At 35.3% G+C, this 19,705-nt stretch overlaps 1 protein-coding gene across 1 annotated transcript in view; it reads right to left on the bottom strand.

Annotated features, from left to right (window-relative positions):
* Positions 1-9,991: 9,991 nt before the first annotated feature.
* TPO (thyroid peroxidase) overlaps positions 9,992-19,705 on the bottom strand; it is a 44,382-nt gene continuing 34,668 nt past the window's right edge. Inside the window, exons 12-14 of the mRNA XM_066994859.1 lie at positions 15,971-16,179; positions 13,917-14,087; positions 9,992-10,590 (exon numbers count right to left, since the gene is read on the bottom strand). Coding sequence (XP_066850960.1) covers positions 10,430-10,590; positions 13,917-14,087; positions 15,971-16,179 — 541 coding nt within the window. The 3' untranslated portion in view covers positions 9,992-10,429. The remainder of the gene's footprint in view (positions 10,591-13,916; positions 14,088-15,970; positions 16,180-19,705) is intronic.

Genomic DNA, 19,705 nt, shown 5'->3' with positions numbered 1-19,705 from the left:
AAAAGCAGAGAAAGAGCTTGCAGGCCACATATATGATAAGAAAGCAGGTACATTAAATATATAAAAGGAGAATGGAAAAAGGATGATAATTCTGCCTGAGCACTGTCTGCCTACACCTTTTTCAAGCACTACACAGGCAATTTGGCAACATTGCTCTGCAAAAGCAGAGCATCTAAAATTGTAGCTCTGACTCTGCACCATGTAATAAAGTGCAAAACATCACTCTGGGGGAAATGCTCAGGACACACACCTTTGGCTTTTCACTGGCATTTCAGCACGAGTTCAGCCCTGTGGTCTGGACTTGCTTGCCTTGAATTGGTTGCCTCTGAGTTAACCCTGGGTTAACAAGGTCTACATGAAGGTTGGCTGTCCATGCTGTGTCCACTGACTTGGGATTCACATTTACATATCCACACACCCTGTGCTGATAGATATTCAGAAGCCCATCACAATGAATCTATTCTGCTGTGTCAAGTGCCAGAGCATCTTGTGCCTTTTTTCACTCTACTGTGCTGTCATTCTGATGCAAACAGAAGTATGATCAAGTGCAAACAGGCACATGGTGATTAAGTGACAAAGCTTTCCTGGAGGGTGGAATTTGTGGTTGCGCAGTGATGGGTATGCAATGCATCTTCAGCTGCCATCTGTATCCCAACAAAATTGGTTTGCTATCTTGGGAGTGGGCATACTTCCATCAGCTCAGCAGATGTGTATACTTCCAGTGCCATGTTGCACACCATATAAAATAAAGCTGACCTTCCAACCTGGGAAGTCTCATCATCAGTTCAACTTAAATTTCAGTATTCAAGAAATGCAGTCACAAGACTGACAGAGTTCTGGAGCTTAGTATGGCAAGTTCATTTGAGCCAGGATGTTCATGTGAGCCAGAATGGGAAGAATAATATGAAGAAATTTAATTTCTCATTAGCTGTCCACCAAAAGCCCTACAGAAGATCTAAAAAAAAATTTAAAAAATATTAAAAAAAATATTAAAAAAAAATATTAAAAAAATATTAAATTGGTTGCATAGTTGTGTCATTTTCAATGCCCTTAACTTGTTATAAATGTGCAAAACTCTTCTTATGTATACTGAAATGCTGAAAGCAATTGTCACAAATACCCACAGAAATCGTAATTCAGCCTTAATATTTTTCATTGAAATAATCTAATAGAAGAGGACATATCTGAAAAGAATGTAACAGCTGCTAAGTATTGAAGAAACAAACTCCAATTCTGCTTTCATTCATGTGCTTTGTTTTGCTTTTACACATCTCAGTCATTAGTGGAATAAAATCATGGTTTGAGTTCAGTACATTGTTAATTTGAAGTGCTGTACTCTTTTGCTTCAATCTATTCTCTTTACAGCCCCCTGAATACAGCTCAGTATTTATCTTAGTTTCTCAGTTAAATATTTACAAGGACATCAATCCTTCTAAAGGAAAATAAAAAAACATTGTGTCAAAATATTAGTTTTTAAAGACCTGAATAGCACGGAATCCACGGATTCCTTTGGAAGAAAAAATGTTAAATGAAGAATAAATCTTAAATAAAGGAACCATTTTTATCATAGCTTTGACAAAGGTGTCAAAAGTCATGGGTTTTGTCACTTCAAACCAGCTGGCTTTCTCACCCCCGCAGGGGGCAGTGCTGAGATTACTAAGTGACTGCAGGCCAAAGCACCTGCTGAGATGAGTCACTTAGAACATCCTGCATTTTGCAGCACAGCAAAGAAAGTTTGTCCTTTATTACATTTCGAGCAAAGTTTAAAGAAGTATCATTTTCAGGATTTATGTAGCTTTGACATAACACTACAAGCACACAAAAAGGTAAGAACATTTCTCCAAAGGTTACAATCTGTCACTGTCATAAATTTCAGTACAAAAAAAAAAAAAAAAAAAGGCCAATTAAAATTAAGAGGCCAATGACAAAGTTTTGGGTTGAATGATTGTGAGGACATTTTATTGTGCTGGGGTAAAATGAACTTTAATAGAAAGGTATTTCTAGTAATAATTAAGGATGATTATATACTAAAAAATATAAAATTAAAAAAAAAAATCATGTAGGCTAAGCTGTATACTCAGAACTGTATTAAATAATAACATTTTCACCAAAATTAAATTCTGGCATATTATGGAGATTGACTTTGAAAATCAGAGCTTTCAGTTTCCAAGTTCCTATGGGAAAAATATGCAACAAATTCAAAAGTTCTTAGAAGCAGCAGTCAGATTGTCTAGAGTTGTAACTTCATGATAGACGATTCAGTGTCCCACGTATTGTCATGGTTATTACTCCTGATCTTATCAAAAAGACCTCAATAACTTCATTCTTTTAGAATGCAATGAGTCAGAAAGGTTTCCAGGAAAGCATAGTCTTAGAGACATACCCAGGGTCTAATCCATTAAATCCCAGGTTTTATATTCTGTCAACGTTGCTCAGGTAGAAATGTAAAAACAGCAACAAGTAGACAGAATCTGATTTTAAAACACATATCAAAAGAAACCATTTCCCCTTTTTTTACTCAAACTGTATGTTTTCAATACCGTTTCATTTTAATTATGTTAACTTCAAAATATACTGCATGTGCTTTGTTGCATTCTACAATAAGTAAATGTAAAAGCTTAGAATGCCCAATATACTCTGCTAAGAAGGAATATTACGAATGTTCAAAAGTTGGAACTTTCCATCTGCTGCTAGTTGGCTATACAAACCAAAACAAAACAAAGAAGCAACCCCCCCACACACTACCACCACCACAACAAAAACAGCAACAACAACAACAACGAAAACAAAAGGCAGAGGTTCTGCAAGGAAGAAAAGAAACGTTTGCATGTGTAGATTAAGATAAAATGTTGGTTAAAAATACCACTGACTAAATACTTTAAAACTTAATATCAAAACAAACAAACAAATAAATAAATAAATAAAAATAAAAAATCATGATGACTTCTAAAATGAAGGAAACTAAAGATTCTTTAGGAAGTGTTCCAGAATCTGCAAAATCAAAAAGTATGCCATATATATGGTACCATACAGTACTTTTTACATAAACATTCTGCCCATACAGTAATTTCAAATTTGAAAATAAAGGTGTGTTTCCTTAGAAATATTCAGGGTTGACAATAGCCTATTGATCAAAAATCCTAAGTACTACAGAATTAGATCACAATTGTCATACCATTGTTTTGTAATACCTCCCATCATATTTGTAGTATCCACATCTTTTTTCTTCTGTCTGAACTATAAGGAATTCATCTAACAATGAACTGGTGCAGATCTTGCTCTTATTGGACATCAATATTTGATACAGAATTTACCTTGTCTGAATGAATCATATTTACATAGTAAAGCTATTTGGCAACTAAATTTCTTATGTACTACTTTTCTAAAGTATATATTTAAAGTGAGAGAGAAAAGGTGAGGGCACATGCTCAAATATACTGTCACTTTTGTTGACAATTTTATCGGAGATTTTAAATAGACTAGGTAAATTAAAATAATTTGATTGTGTTTGTAAGCACCTTTTCCCAGAACAGAGTATATATAACACATATTCACAAGAAACCACAAGGTCCATGCCCTGAATAACAAAAAAACAGGGTTTCACCATCACTCTATTTTTTCCAGCCAAACCAATGAAAATGTCTCATTTTCATTCTGATTTACACTGAAAATATTTTATGTGAAAGAGCACCATTACTTCTTGACAGCTAAATCTCATTTCAGTAGTAGAGATGGAACTAAATCTTACATTTCACTGTGTTTTTTCAGAACGTTTAGTCTTAGAATTATTAAAATATTATAGCTAAACCTGACATGCCACTGTTGGCTCTGTATCTTCTCTTAAGTTATTTGGTGTTTGGGATTAACAGTTAAGGACCATATCTCACTGGGAGTTGTCCTAAAATGAAGCCAGTAGCAGCTGCAGTAAACAGTTTCTAAATTGCTCTTTTGTGTGTGTGTGTGTGTGTATACCATAAAAATGGGTTAAACTGACTACAGAAATATTTATGTTCAGTTCTCAAGATATAATAACAATAAGTTATTATATCTTATATAAGTTATATACTATAACAATGTTAGTATATCTTACATTATATCTTATATCTTATAATAACAATAAGATATAATATATATAAATATATATAAAGATATAATAACAAAAAGTTACCAACCATATTTTAACATCATCCAAAGAAAAAAGCAAATAGATACTGTATAATTTCAAAGCTAATAGTTATGAAGGCACAAAAGGAAAGCTACTGAAGTAACAACAGCAAATACAGCACTTGCAGTTGAATGATTAGTAGCAGGTGAATTAAACTGAGTGGAAGGAAAATCAAGTATCTGAAGACCAAGATCTTTGGAAACAAGGTTTCTAGAATATTGAGACTAAAGCGCTTCAGAAAAACAGAACGTTTACGAGTGTTAAAACTTCTAGTGAGTTGGGCTTCATAGCCTTAAAAAGTAAGAAAGGTACCAGGTATATATGAATATTTATGTCAAAGCAGACAAGTAATTGTTAGCACTGCGGGAAACAGCAGGGTAGAATGAATGAGTTTCTTCTCAGTTTGAAATTACATTTGCTGCAGTATGCAGTGTTGGAGTTACTATTAACCTGCTCATCAGGACTACAGAGATGAAGATGAGACTCTTTCACACTTACTTATACTGATCTTTTAATTTTAAATCTATCCACTTGTTCATGCTAATTCTTTTGGTCACCATTAACGACAGAATTAAATCTTTACTGCATTTTGAATGAAGATCTGAGTAAGAGTCCAATATTGTTTATTTTTTGTGCACAACATAGACAGGAGGAAGACTGAGGGCTTTCACATAACAGGTTCTTATCCTTCTAATGTATAATACATTCATATAATAATGGCACTCAAAGATCCAATTAAGGTTTCAGAAATTTAATACAGTGGATATATTTTTCATGGATTTATCATGTAATTTAAAAATTAAAGTCCAAACTATATTACTCATTGAATTACACAGATGTTTCCCATGATGACTTTGGATAATCTTCATCCATCAATCTCATAAGCACATACTAGTCTGCAGACTGAATGTGTTTTTAATACAGCTGTTTTAAATTCTAATGTATTTTATATTTTTATACTTATGTTGTTTTTGTAAATAGTGGCTAAATACATTGAGAATCCTTTTAGTTTGAGATTAGTTCAAAGAAAACAAGATTAAAAAAATCAAGCTTATTTCCATTGTTAGAAAGGTAGGAACATTTAATTTAATGTAATCATAATGTATCTTATGATACACTTTAACTTAAAAAGCTTCTGCCAATTGACTAAGCCTTCAAAAAGTATTAGTTTTAGCCTATTTCATCTGGGGGGCTAAACATAAGTGTTTTAAATATCTGCATATTGTGTCAACATAACAGTCTTTTTCTCATGGTTAGAGTACGCACAAATCAAAAATTGGTACTTTTCAGTTCAGCTTTTTTTTTTTTTTACTTCAAACACTGACAAACAACAGACCAAACTGGCAACGGGTAGTCATCTTTGGTTTGAGGATACGTAACGAATTCACTTCCTTAATGAAATTACCATATATAAGTTTCCATCTGAGTCAAAAACATTATCCAGCCTTAAAAAAAAAAAAAAAAAAAAAGGCCATGTGCCTACTGACGAATTCTACTGATAAAAATAGGAGTGAAGGTTATATGGATGCGCAGTATTGAACAGTTAACATTACTAGAGTTCTTCAAAATTTTAAGAGCACTTCCGTTTTGAAGATTGAAATGCTCATAATAATATGAGGTGATCTCATAATTTTAAATCACTCTATACTGCAGACCTCCAAATTCATATTACTGCTAAAATTCAGCTGTTCATTTATTATATTCAATATGTTGGTTTAGAAAAGTGTTGTACTGTCTTTTTCATCAAGGTTCAGAACCTCATTCCAAATAAACAATGAAATTATCTGGGCCTTATGATTGGTGTTCATAAAAATGCAAAAACAACAAGCAAACAAAACCAAGACACCAACAATATTCATAACACTTATTATATTAGCTAAAGTAAAAACACAGAAAAGCTGTTTTATATAAATTTGTCATAAATATTTCTAACATGGAAATTGAACAAAGTAGAACACAGTTGACTCTTGGTGACATTCTCCTTCCACTTGTTAATACAAATATTTTTTAGAGAAATCTACCATCGAGTAGTTAATTAACTACTTCTTTCTCAATGGAAACAGTATGAGAAATGACAGCAAGACAAGCATATGGGCCAGTTTACAAAGAAACCATATAAAACACTACTAGAAACCTCTTCCTCATCATACCTAATTACAGAATCACAGAATTGTTGAGGTTGGAAAGAACCTTCTTCTGAGATCACCTAGTCAAAATTCCCCATATAAGCAAGTTTTTGGGGGTCCTGTCCAGTCAGGTTTTGAATATCATCACAGATGGAGGCTCCACAACAAATCTGGGAGACCTGTTCCAGTGTTCAGTCACCCTCACAGTAAAAAAGTGTTTTCTTGTGTTCAGTTGGAATTTCATGGTTTTTAATTTGTGCCCATTGCCTCTTGTCCTGTCAGTGGGCGCTACTGAGAAGAGCCTGGCCCTCTCATCAAAATTCTCTTTCAAAAGGCATTTATACACATTGATAAGACCTTCTTGAGCCTTCTCTCTAGGGTGAACAGTCCCAACTCTCTCAACCTCTCCTTGTATAAAAGATGCTCTGGTTGCTTCATCATCTTCATCACCTTTCACTGGACTCAATGTAGAAGTAACTCCATGTCTTTCTTGTACTGGGGAACCCAAAACAGGAGAAGCAGTACTCCATATGCTGTCTCACCAGTGCTGAGTAAAGTGATATGGTCCACCTCCACTGACCTGCTGGTAACACTCCTCCTAGTGCAGCCTAGGACACTGTTGGTACTCTTAGCCGCAAGGCTGCCTGTCTGGCCCATGCTCAGTTTGTTGTCCACCAGGACCCCGAGGTCCTTCTTTTCAGAGCTGTCTTCTAGCAGTTGGTCCATAGTGTGTGTCAGTGCCAGGGATTATTCCTCCCTAGGTGCAGAATTTTGCATTTCTTTTTGTTTTTTCAGCCAGTTTTCCATCCATCTCACTGTACACTTATCTAACCCATACCTTGTCAGCTTGTCTATGAAGTTTCTATGGGAGACACTGTAAAAAGCCTTTCTAAAGTTGAGGCAAGCAGAATTAGTGATCTTCCTTTATCCACCTATCGAGCTGGGTAACCTATAAAGGTTATCGAGTTGGTTAAACATGATTTTCCCTTCATAAATCCATGCTGACTATTCCCAATTACTTTCTTGTCTTTCATGTGTTTGGAAATGTTTTCCAAGATTAGTTTCTCCATCACTTTAACATCCTTTTCCACCAGAACCCTGTCCCATTTTAGTCCCACCTTGGACTAGCAGACCCTCATTTTAATTATGCTGTTTAGGTACCTTTTTTGTTGCCCTTTACATCCACTGACAGATTCAACTCTAGGTTGACCTTGGCTTTCCTGACCCCACCCCTGCAGGCATGGTTGGCTAGTAGCTCTGTATTTCTCCTGGTTCATCTGCCTCTGCTTCCACATCTTGTAAACTCTCTTCTTATGTCTCTGTTCAGACAGAATCTCCTTGATCATTCAAGAAGACCTCTTGCTACCTCCTGCTTGATTTTCCACTTGTTGGCATGCATCGTTCTTGAGTTTGAAGAAACTGATCCTTGAATATCAACCAGTTCTTTGGGACTGCTCTTCTCTCCAAGCATATCTTACATGGGATTCTTCCAAGTAGATCTTTGAAGTTGAAGTCTGCTGTCCTAAAATCCACGGCTGTGGTCCTGATTTTGTCCTGTCCCCTACTCTGAGGATCTTGAACTCCATCATTTCATAGACCCTGTAGCTAAGGCTGCCTCTGACTTTCACATCCCTTTCCTTATTTGTAAGGATCAGATCCAGAAAAGCAACCTTTCACTTTTGTCTTCTGGATCACCTGTGTCAGAAAATAGTTGTAGAAAACTCCTAGATTTTTGTACCCTGATGCATCATCCTTCCAGCAGCTATCAGGGTGGTTAAATTTCCCCATGAGGATCAGGGTCTGCAAATGTGAGTCTTCCTGTTGTTTGAAGAAGGCCTCATCTAATTCTTCCTTATCAGGTCTGTAGCACATACTCCCTAAAACAGAACCTATGTTGCTCTTTCCACTAATCTTTACCCATAAGTTCTCCACTGATTCCTGACCTATCCTAATGCAGACCTCTCACAGAAAGTGCAACATCCCCCACACTCCCTCATCACTTTCCCAGCCTGTCCTTCCTAAACAGCCTGTATCCATCCATTGTATCACTCCAGCTGTGTGAGCTATCCCAACATGCTTCAATCACCTCATGAGATCATAGTCTTATAACTGTACACTGACTTTTTATTCCTTCAGTTTGTTCCCCAGTAACGCATATCTGGGTTACAGTTCACATAATCATAACAGTGGAACTTGGACGAAGCACTAATTCTTCAGTATGTATACCTCAGATGTCGCTTTTTAGAAAGTTTAATTTTCAAACATTTTCCTTTGCTTAGTTTAGGACCAGTATGGAAGTAAAGAATAGCTGCAATTACATCTTTGAATCTAAGAAAGGGGATGATGTCATTTAAAAGTTTGTCAATATAAATTATAGCTAATATGTAATGGCTGACACTCTGCAGTGGCTTAAATCACTTGACTGATTAATGCCACAATTTTGAATTAACCAAACAATTTTAAATGCAGTTATAGTGGAGATATTGTAAAGTAAGACATATTATTTCTATAAAATACTGCCAGGAATACTTGGGAAATCACTTGCCAATTTTTGTCAGTCGCTTGCCAATGAACTCTTTCTTCCGTAGCTTAAAACTTTAAAGGGAAGAAATGAAATCAGAAATCTGTGTCACACAGCAGAAACTGTTGTAACTGACTCCAGAGATCTAGCAAACCAAACTTTAACATCAGCATACAAGGATGGGTCAAAGATGGAGACAACAAGCTCTAGTCACTCTGGTCTACAGGATTTTGCTAGCCTTACATCCTAGACATTCATCAGCGGACTGGGTTGCTGTACCTGCACCTGTATGTTTGAGTTGTCAGAAGGCCAATGAGGCCTTTAGAAAAGCACATTTGGCTTGGTCTGGGACAATGATTACTTGGCACAGTAGCACTGTCTGTAAGCACTCTCTGTTTCCTCCCTTGAAATATAAAATTTAACTAATATTTGGAGCTGTCTTGGATTCATGCCAGTGCAGTGTCCTCATACCTAATCTCTTTTATGCTGTGAACTAATCTCTTTATGCTAATCTGAAGACAGGTTTTGTCTCTGGATTTAGAGCGGTAAAGAAATATGACCACGGTTGAAAGGGTAAAGAAATAAACTGTAAATAAAGATAAGAAACACCTACAAAGAAAGTGTTTTTTCTCTTTTTCTGGTATTTTAAAAGATGAAACTATGAATGACAAGCACCATTCCTTTTTAGTTTTATCCCAGAAAGAAATAAGTCCACAGACCAATAAAAAAGGCTCAAAGAGTGGTCCTGAACAACAGCTAGAAAACCAACTGCATATACATCATATTATTGAAGTATTTTGTTTGTTTGCTTGTTTGTTTGTGAGACAATATTTTTTGCTGGGGAATTATCATCCTGTGTTTTCTTTGTGCAATTAACAACAACGGACAGCTCAATCTCACATCACGACCAGGGTATTCACTGAAACAGGAAACCAGAAATGTGCCTTCAGTGAGATTCAGAATTCGCATATAGTTGTGTGGCGTACAGCACTGAATATGCAAGTTTTGAGCACTTTAAAGTTTCTGTGTTTCTTTTGGGCACTTTGGCAAGGAAAATATTCATCTACCTGAGTTTCCATTGTAGGTTTTCATGGAGTTTTAGAGAGATCTAGTCCCTCTTTCCCCAGAACAGTAGTACCTGTATCACAGGTATATCACCTGTATAACAGTAGTACCCAGCATCAGTGTGCAACTACACTCAAGCTCCCAACCTAGAGTTTAAGGCCCAATACAGCTTCCAGATGTGCTGAAATGATGAAAAAGAAGGAAGTGCATAATTTATGCTATCCCTAAAAGGTTTGACTGTTTGGGAATGTAATAGGTGGAAATTAGCTGATTCAGATGCTGAATTTAGATACTAATTAGAACTGAGACAGATTAGATATCCCTTCATAAAAACACTCAGGAATAGTGGTTTATTTACAACAAGAATGGAAAATGAAAGCTTACTTCTGTGTCTGTGTTATTTATTCAGTACCTTCATTTATTTTACAGAATCTGGCTGTACCTAAGACTGTGTGCATAGATTTTTTAAGTATGTTAACAGCTTTTCCATAGATCTTAATTTTACGATTTTTACAGCATTGTAAAAAAAAAAAAAAAAGAACAGAGAAAATCTTAATGGGCAGTAGGCTTAAAAGCATTACCAATGCATGTTCTTCCATCTTCTGCCAGCTTGTAAGGATCAGTACAGAGACATATATAGCTGCCCTTAGTGTTAATGCATTTAGCAGATGGAGAGCATGGTGGATTAATTTCATTTTCACATTCATTGATGTCTGCAAAATAAATACACAATGATCAATAATCATTATAAATTAGATAGGGATTACTACCTTCTTATACACTCTCACTGAAAGGATCTGGAAGTGAAAGTTATCACACACTTCTGGTGTGTTACACATTGATACTGCCAAAGGTCCTCACTGTTAGTTTAAAGCACAAAGTTGTTTTTACTTCCTTTTTCATGCTACTTCTTCTTTTTTTTTTTTTCTTTCATTTTTTTTTCTTTTTAGCTGGAAATGATGAAAAATAAAGATTTTATTTTGGTAATCTGCAAGAAGCTATAAATGTAAACAAGCTGAATTTTCAGAAATACAAACCATATACTTGAGAACAATTCTTGAATGTGTTTGTGTCCTAAGACTTCGAGTTCTTCTATAAACCTTCTTCATACTGTGCTTTATAGCAATAATGAAAGTAATAACACTGACATGGTTCCATACACTTCTAGGAATAATTTTGACGAGTCAAGCATTCAGGTTAGCTTTGGATACAAAATTTATAACGGTAATCTGTGATATTACTGCAAAAATGGTTGTTCCTAGAAGCTATGTAAATTCTGTGAAATGGCAGTATCTTGGCAGAATGATGAGCAGATGCAAAATTACCCATTTGAAGATGCATATAAACATATTTTCCCTGAGGCCACTCAGGACCTTTCACAGTCTTATTATGCAATGAAATGGGAATCAGTGTAGAGTGAAGGAAAGAAAATACTCAATGAGGAAAAGAATACATTTTTTTCCTAATTTCTCTTTCTCTCTTCTTTCTGTGCAATTTTTGTTTACACTCTTCATTTGGTTACTTAAAGATAGATGTCCAACACTGTTTTAGATGGTTTCCCATCAGTGCTGTATAATTGTCAGCCTATTCAATGTCTCAGACCCCTTGTCTTGGGAAGGACTGCAAGCCCATACGTGGTCAATAGCCTTCAGTAACTTCTCTTTCTGGTTATACTGCTTCCCTTCATTCCCTACAGCAATGTTTGATCTGCTACTTCAGTGTAAGTAACTCTTTTTTCATCAGTAGTAGAAACTGATCCTGTAAAAACAACTTACTGGCTTAGCTTAGCATTGTCTCTCAGACTACTTAGGGAAAGCTGTCATTGGAAATGGGATCAAACCCGATCCTTTCTTAAATTTTAATACAAAGCAGCAGCTGTGTCCAAATCTGTCAACTGAGACACTCAAAATAATCTTAAATTTATGAATCCTTAAGAAATATCTCCCATAATGCCTCTATGAAGCAGGAAACTGATCTGTTGTTTGGGAGTTATTAATTTTCCTTAATGAGTGTTACACACTTCAAGACCACATTTTCGGTTAACTTCCACTGGTTTCATCTTTGGGAAGGAAAAATCTGAACACGCTTTATCTGCACTGTAATTCAAAGGTGCTATTTCAGCTTGCATAGGCCCATAGTCATGTTATCTGTTAACTAACTCATTTTACGACCACCAAATAGTGTATGTCAGATCTCACCAGCCTACACTACTGCTCAAAGACAGTGGTACTTTATTGAAGCAAAGTAAACACAGTTATGTATCCAGTGTAAGATAACACTTAATATAAAGGTAGCACAGTCTAGCACTAAATGACTTCCTGAATCAATAGAAATGATTTCTGTCAAAGCCAAAGTTAGTAAGCAGGAATTAACAGCTCTCAAATTCCTATGCTTTTGCCAGCAGGCCACTCTGTCTTTTCCAGAGCAGCATGTAATTTTGAAACCATCTGCAGAAATGCTAAGCTCTATCCTCCTCATTATATTGCTTGACTTATTCCTAATTTGCTGAACATTTAAAAGAATGGGAACACATTGCACAGACATACATGGAACAAAGTGCTTTCTACTGTAAAACTCAAGTAGCATCTGCATAAGTGGGTTTTGATGGTTTTCTTTTAATAAAGGCATTGCTTATTTAATATATGCAGCAGCTTGTTTTCCTATAGCAGATATACAGTCTTTTGTTTACATTGCTGAACATATTAAAAGAAACTAGGACAAGGAATGATTCATTCATATAACTTATTTATTCAGTTTGCTGCCAGAACATTAATCTATTGAAAAGATTTTATTATAATTCATTTAACAGCTTTATTTCTTTATATGGTATTTATGTGGGTGGAATTCAGTGGATAAATAGGATTTGAATAAAGGAAAGAGCTGCAAATTTCATTTGACTTTTTATATACCAGGTATACAATTAGAATGAATAGCTTTCTATTCTGCTGTCACAGAAATACTGATAAGCAGACTTTATTGCAGATCAGCTGCAGCACTTGCATTCAAATTAATTTACCACCATCCATAATATATTCCTAAATACAACCTTTTCAGGTTTCATTTTCTCTCATGCTCTCATAACTCTGAACAGAGTATGCATATAGAGATACGTATATATACATACATATCATTAAAAACACTCATTTGAAATATGAACAGAGAAAGACTTCATACTTCATAGTTGTGAAGAGTGAAAGTCTTGTAATGAAACATTTACAACATTCTCTTTCTCCCTATCCTCTTCCTTTCAACAGCAAAAACAAGGCAAAAAGAAGAGAGAAGATAAAAATTAATTAAAATAACAGGAAATCGTTCCTCTGAAATTGTTCATGGAATGAACTGTTTTTAATGATTTCTTATTTGTTGTACTTTTCTACCTGCAGAAATAACTCACTTCTGGCAAATCTTTGCATGGATTGGAGTGAAGAGAGAGAGAGTTTGGAACAGAATGATAAATAATTTGTTTAATTTCACTTGTATTCATTATTTTTCTCTTTGCCAATTTTGCTTAACTTATTAGGATAATACACCAACTACTGGTGCAGAGTTCACTTTCCATCTAGAGAATCCATTGAAGCAATTGCAGGAAAATGACAAAGGCTGGTTTGCTATTATATTGAATGTAGCAGGGAGCAATGTATAATTCTGACTTGCCTTCTTTTTTTTTTTTTCTTTTCCCTACTGGTTGTTAAATGACTCTTTTTTTTTTTTTTTTTTTTAATTAGGTAATTTCAAATGACATTTCCCTATCATCAACCTGATTGCTGAATCAGGATGGGAAGATATTAAGATAGCAATGCTGGATCAAGGAAGTTTCATGTTATTGTGTCATCCTACCTATACATACAGAATGCTGACTATCTTTTAATCTTGTGAACTACATAAGATTAATTCATACATACATCCAGGGAACACAAAGTAAAAAAGACTTTTAAACCATACATTTTGGGACAACATAGAAAGGAATTTACTTCTAATAAACTGTGATAGACTTTAGCTTTTAAAAATTTCAGAAACAAATATATATGTAGAGATATACCTATACAAACAGGAGCCTGAAAATTCCATCCTTTACTTGTGCAAGTTAATTGCTCTTCTCCTTGTAACTGAAATCCATGGTGACAAGAATAAGTCACTGTAGATTTTCCCAATTCTGAACAGTATACAAAATCACCATTTTCCACCTGTTTTGGTGTTCCACATGTTTCCTCTACAAATAAAAAATAAATTAAAAAAATTTAAAAAATCACATAAAAAAAATGCCAGCTTAGCATCAAAAATTGACATTATTCTCCATTATTGCTACAAATTAACTTAAGTTTAATTACTCACATGCTTGAGGATGATCAAGAATTTAAATTTTCATTTCTGGACAAGAATTTATATGGAATAACTCATGATTGATTTATAATTCTCATAAAATTAACATTACCTTCTAACAGTGTGCTCTACAGAGATCTTAGTTAATTTTTATCTGTCCAAGAACTCCTGCCTCAATTACCATAATGTCTGGGTATCTCACAAAACCATTCATGTTATCAAGGTGAAGCTTCAAACAGTAACCTGATATAGAGGGGAAATTTGAGAGAGACAAAGACCAAGATCCTATTTCAAAGTGATAGAAATGCTAAAAGTTTGTGAAAGACCAAGAATTCAAGACCTGCGGTAACCATGGTCAGTGCTCTAACTGCTGATTACTCATTCTCCCATCAGGGAAAAGAAAAAGAAAAAGAAAAAGGAAAAGGAAAAGGAAAAGGAAAAGGAAAAGGAAAAGGAAAAGGAAAAGGAAAAGGAAAAGGAAAAGGAAAAGGAAAAGGAAAAGGAAAAGGAAAAGGAAAAGGAAAAGGAAAAGGAAAAGGAAAAGGAAAAGGAAAAGGAAAAGGAAAAAAAGGAAAAGGAAAAGGAAAAGGAAAAGGAAAAGGAAAAAAAGGAAAAGGAAAAGGAAAAGAAAGAAAAAGAAAAAGGAAAAGAAAGAAAAAGAAAAAGGAAAAGAAAAAGGAAAGGAAAGGAAAGGAAAGGAAAGGAAAGGAAAGGAAAGGAAAGGAAAGGAAAGGAAAGGAAAGGAAAGGAAAGGAAAGGAAAGGAAAGGAAAGGAAAGGAAAGGAAAGGAAAGGAAAGGAAAGGAAAGGAAAGGAAAGGAAAGGAAAGGAAAGGAAAGGAAAGGAAAGGAAAGGAAAGGAAAGGAAAGGAAAGGGAAAGGGAAAGGGAAAGGGAAAGGGAAAGGGAAAGGGAAAGGGAAAGGGAAAGGGAAAGGGAAAGGGAAAGGGAAAGGGGGAAAGGGAAGGGAAAGGGAAAGGGAAAGGGAAAGGAAAGGGAAAGGGAAAGGGAAAGGGAAAGGGAAAGGGAAAGGGAAAGGGAAAGGGAAAGGGAAAGGGAAAGGGAAAGGGAAAGGGAAAGGGAAAGGGAAAGGGAAAGGGAAAGGGAAAGGGAAAGGGAAAGGGAAAGGGAAAGGAAAGGGAAAGGAAAAGGAAAAGAAAGAAAAAAGGGAAAGGGAAAGGGAAAGGGAAAGGGAAAGGGAAAGGGAAAGGGAAAGGGAAAGGGAAAGGGAAAGGAAAGGAAAGGAAAGGAAAGGAAAGGAAAGGAAAGGAAAGGAAAGGAAAAGAAAGGAAAGGAAAGGAAAGGAAAGGAAAGGAAAGGAAAGGAAAGGAAAGGAAAGGAAAGGAAAGGAAAGGAAAGGAAAGGAAAGGAAAGGAAAGGAAGGAGGAAAGGAAAGGAAAGGAAAGGAAAGGAAAGGAAAGGAAAGGAAAGGAAAGGAAAGGAAAGGAAAGGAAAGGAAAGGAAAGGAAAGGAAAGGAAAGGAAAGGAAAGGAAAGGAAAGGAAAGGAAAGGAAAGGAAAGGAAAGGAAAGGAAAGGAAAGGAAAGGCCAAGGAAAGGAAAGGAAAGGAAAGGAAAGGAAAGGAGGAAAGGAAAGGAAAGGAAAGGAAAGGAAAGGAAAGGAAAGAAAAGAAAAGAAAAGAAAAGAAAAGAAAAGAAAAGAAAAGAAAAGAAAAGAAAAGAAAAGAAAAGAAAAGAAAAGAAAAGAAAAGAAAAGAAAAGAAAAGAAAAGAAAAGAAAAGAAAAGAAAAAAGTTAATTACCAGATTACCAGATTACCTTCCTGATAGATTTCTTGCCAAGCTTCTAAATTCATCCCCTCTATATAGCCACAATGTTTAAAATCCTGTGGAAACCTTCCAAGTTGAAAGGCATCTGCTGGCACTTCAGAAATCCCTGTGTTGTCACAAATCACGCGGGACAAAGAGTGTTTTTTGAGTTCATGTTTTTGAGCCTCAGTGAAAATATTATCATTTTCCCACCAGAATCTGGAAAGGTTGATAGAATTATTTTGAAAAGATTAAATTCAAAGAGCTGATTATTCTTGCTTTCACAGTATCCTACGTAAGAGACCAGAGAATAAGAATTACAGCAAAATGTAGGTGGATACAACAATAATAAGTTTAAACTCCATAATCTGTTGTTTTGCATACCCAAAATACAAGTCATGGCAAGACTAGTGTGAGTCCACAGTACTGTTGACCTCAGATGTCTTGTAAAAGTCAGATGGGTAAAATTATTAATTATTCACGTATGCAGAATAATTCTTTAATAATGATACAAGACCACGAAAGTTACAATATTGAGAGAAAAATTCTTGAAGGTAAATTATTTGAATTGGATACTTAATCTTATGCAAACCAGCATTCACTGTGCATTCATAAATTGTTCTAAATACATATTACAGCGAATCACAGGAGCAGCCATAATAGATACCCATACCATAACATTTGAACTTTTCTTGCTATTACAGAATTGTTGCTATGAAAACGGGTATTACTGAATGCTTCTTTGTATATCTCCATTCAGTTCTCCATTTGCTAAAAAGATGTAGGTATGTAGATTAGCTATAGCAGAATATTTACAAACAGCAAATGTCATTTTGATCATACAAAATGGAGAGATTAAATGCTTCTTCCATTTTGTCAGATCAGAAGCATGCTGGCAGAAAAGAAAAAAACAGTGCTAGTATTGCAGCACCATATTAATGTATAGGTATACATAATATATATTATGTATAATATATAATAAATATTACAAATTATATATTAAATAATAATATCATTTATTATATATTATATGTTATATACCATGTACTACATACTATATTATAGTATATATTTTAGCATATATACTATATAATAATAAATATAAATAAATAATATGTATAATATGTACATGCACACATACAAATGTATATAAATATAAAAAAGCTTAGTGAGAAAGGGAAAGGAAAGAAAAAAGATAAACAGGATATTATCATTTTTATAACAAAGATGGGGCAACTCTATGAAAGATCACAGAGAGTGTATTTGGCTTAATTTTATAGATTGAGACATCATGAATTGCACTTTTTTTTTTTAAATAATTTATTAGCACATCTCTGTTTACATATTAAACACTATCAAGCAATGTTAAATTGCTAAGATAGTCCCCTGTGGTAGTCAGGTCAGTTGTTATTTTCCCCACCACTAGGCAGGCAGGATCTGAGCTAACATCACCTAGGACTATTACCAGTAGAGTATGGATGAAACAGTTGAACTCAGGATAGAATCAATTGAACTCAGGATTGAACCAATCGAACTTGAACCAATTGAACTCAGGTTTGGGTATCTGTAATACTGGGGGATCAACACTAGGGTTTCTAGTAAGGGCTGTCTGTGGTGTTCATGTTTACACCCCTCTAATTGGAAGGGAACAGCAGTGGACCCTGTACAAAATCTGCGTATGTGTGGTATGTTAGGTTGAATATGAGCCCTTTGAAATGTTTCCATGCAAATGAGAAATCTGATAATCCTGTTTGTGTTCTGGGGAATATAGGGGCTGGTGGTGTGCCCCATGGGGTTTTTCAGGACAAATTGCACACTGCTGACAACAGTTTTCTCAGAAGTGCAAAGTCACTCAGAGTCATAAAACTTGGTTAAGTAAGCTAAGTGCATGTGAAATTTTGAAGAGCAAGCTTTAGGTACAGGAAAATAGTTGCTTATGGTAAGATAGTTTGGGGAGAAGCCTGTCCCACTCCGCCTGTGTTGGAGGAGGAGGGAATCTACACAATCAGGGATGGGGTGAATGTCCCGTCCCATACTTCAGGAGCACTGTGATAAGAATCACAGAAGAGAGAGGGGCGCTGGAGAGAGAGAGAGAGGAAAAAAAAAAAAAGGCACCTTGCTTCTACTCTCACCTACACAGTGACCCCAGACTTCTCAGAACATCCTGAAATGTCACTGACTCTTACCAGAATCTTTCCCATATCCAAAGCTGTCAAAGGCTTTGCTTCACTCAGTTCCCCTGTACCTTCTAGTTTCTTCTTTCACGTACATTAAAACTTATTCTACTTTCGTCACAAAATTCAGTTTCGTCTACGCTGCTGAGAAGGCTTGAGCAGATCATTATTTTTTAATCTACCCAGCAGCTAGGGGATTGCTCTAACAAAAGTTGCTCCAAAAGATATGTATCAGATCACCAACATTTTACAGGTGAATTTTACAGGGTTAAAGTAAAAAAGAAGAAAAAATAAAATAACATAAAATTAAATAGAGGCACAATCCTCTGCACAATCCCTATGCAAATAATGACAAAGTTAGCTACAGGCCTTTCATCCAGTCATTACAAATTCTGAGATCAGAGAGGGATTCAGAGCAGGAAGGAACAGAATAATAAAGTAACATCCGATGGAATGGAAACAATTGGTTCCAGGTGACCAGGTGATTTGACCAGATAGGGCCTGGGTTTAATACATTGGAAAAAGAAATCCCTTTGTTTTGGCATACTACTGACTGAAGATTTTAAGGCTATGAGGATGAAGTCAGTCAAAAATTCTGTTTATCCTTGATTTATGAACTTAAACCAGTACGTTCAAAAAGATGTTTTGAAATTCCTATTTACTGACACATGGATTAGTGTATCTAGTATGCATGTAGTGTTGCTAATGCAGACACAGGTAGTATCTGATACAACATGTGACAAGTCACTGCAATGAATTTTAGATTTTTCCATTCTTACTCTTACTGTGAGACAATGATAACTTTATACCCTCCTAACTTTCATAAATAGTTCCATATCATAGTCTCAATAACTGAATATCATTTCACATCTAGGTTAGCTGTCATAAAAAAATTATGACAGAAACTTGGGGAATTCATTTAGCATTAGAAATATTCTTTTCACAATTTGGAGTTAACATGTTAAATTATCTTAGGTTTAATTAATGTTAATAGTATCATAAGACACTGAAAAATAGAAGCAAGGCTAGAAGGACCCCAATAGATATCCTTCCCCAGATAGGGTCAGGGATACCTATACAATTCAGAAGACTTACAACCATTTTTTCTTAACACTGTTGAGTGGAATGTTTGCTGTATGTACAGTTTGTGTTAATAAGATACCACCTTTATGATTAACGTTGTTTTTTCCTGTGAGCTAATTACTTAACATTTTTTAAAGTTCAGATTTAAATTCTGCCTCGGATGCTTATTTACATAATGGCTTCTTTCCACAACAGTGACTTATGAGAGGAGTGTAAAGGTGAGAGAAAGGACCAAATAGATGTACTTAAAACACAACTGCTAGCGTGGTGTGAGTCGTTTAAAATTAGTCCTCTCAGAAGATTCAAAATTACTGCCACAAGTATATATCACAGAAATGAAGAAAGAAAGGTTGGTTTTGTAATTGCTTCAGGAACAGAAATATGATAAAGCAACACCTCACACCCTTTTGTGGCCTGAGACTGCATTTCTGCTGCCTTCCTGGTGTGGACTGTTGTACTGGTGGCACTTGTGCAGGATTAGGTGAAGG

This window comes from Anser cygnoides, chromosome 3 (assembly GCF_040182565.1).
Source record: "Anser cygnoides isolate HZ-2024a breed goose chromosome 3, Taihu_goose_T2T_genome, whole genome shotgun sequence".
Taxonomy (NCBI): domain Eukaryota; kingdom Metazoa; phylum Chordata; class Aves; order Anseriformes; family Anatidae; genus Anser; species Anser cygnoides.
Note: the sequence above shows the minus strand (reverse complement) of the source record. Positions and strands in the feature narration are given on the sequence as shown.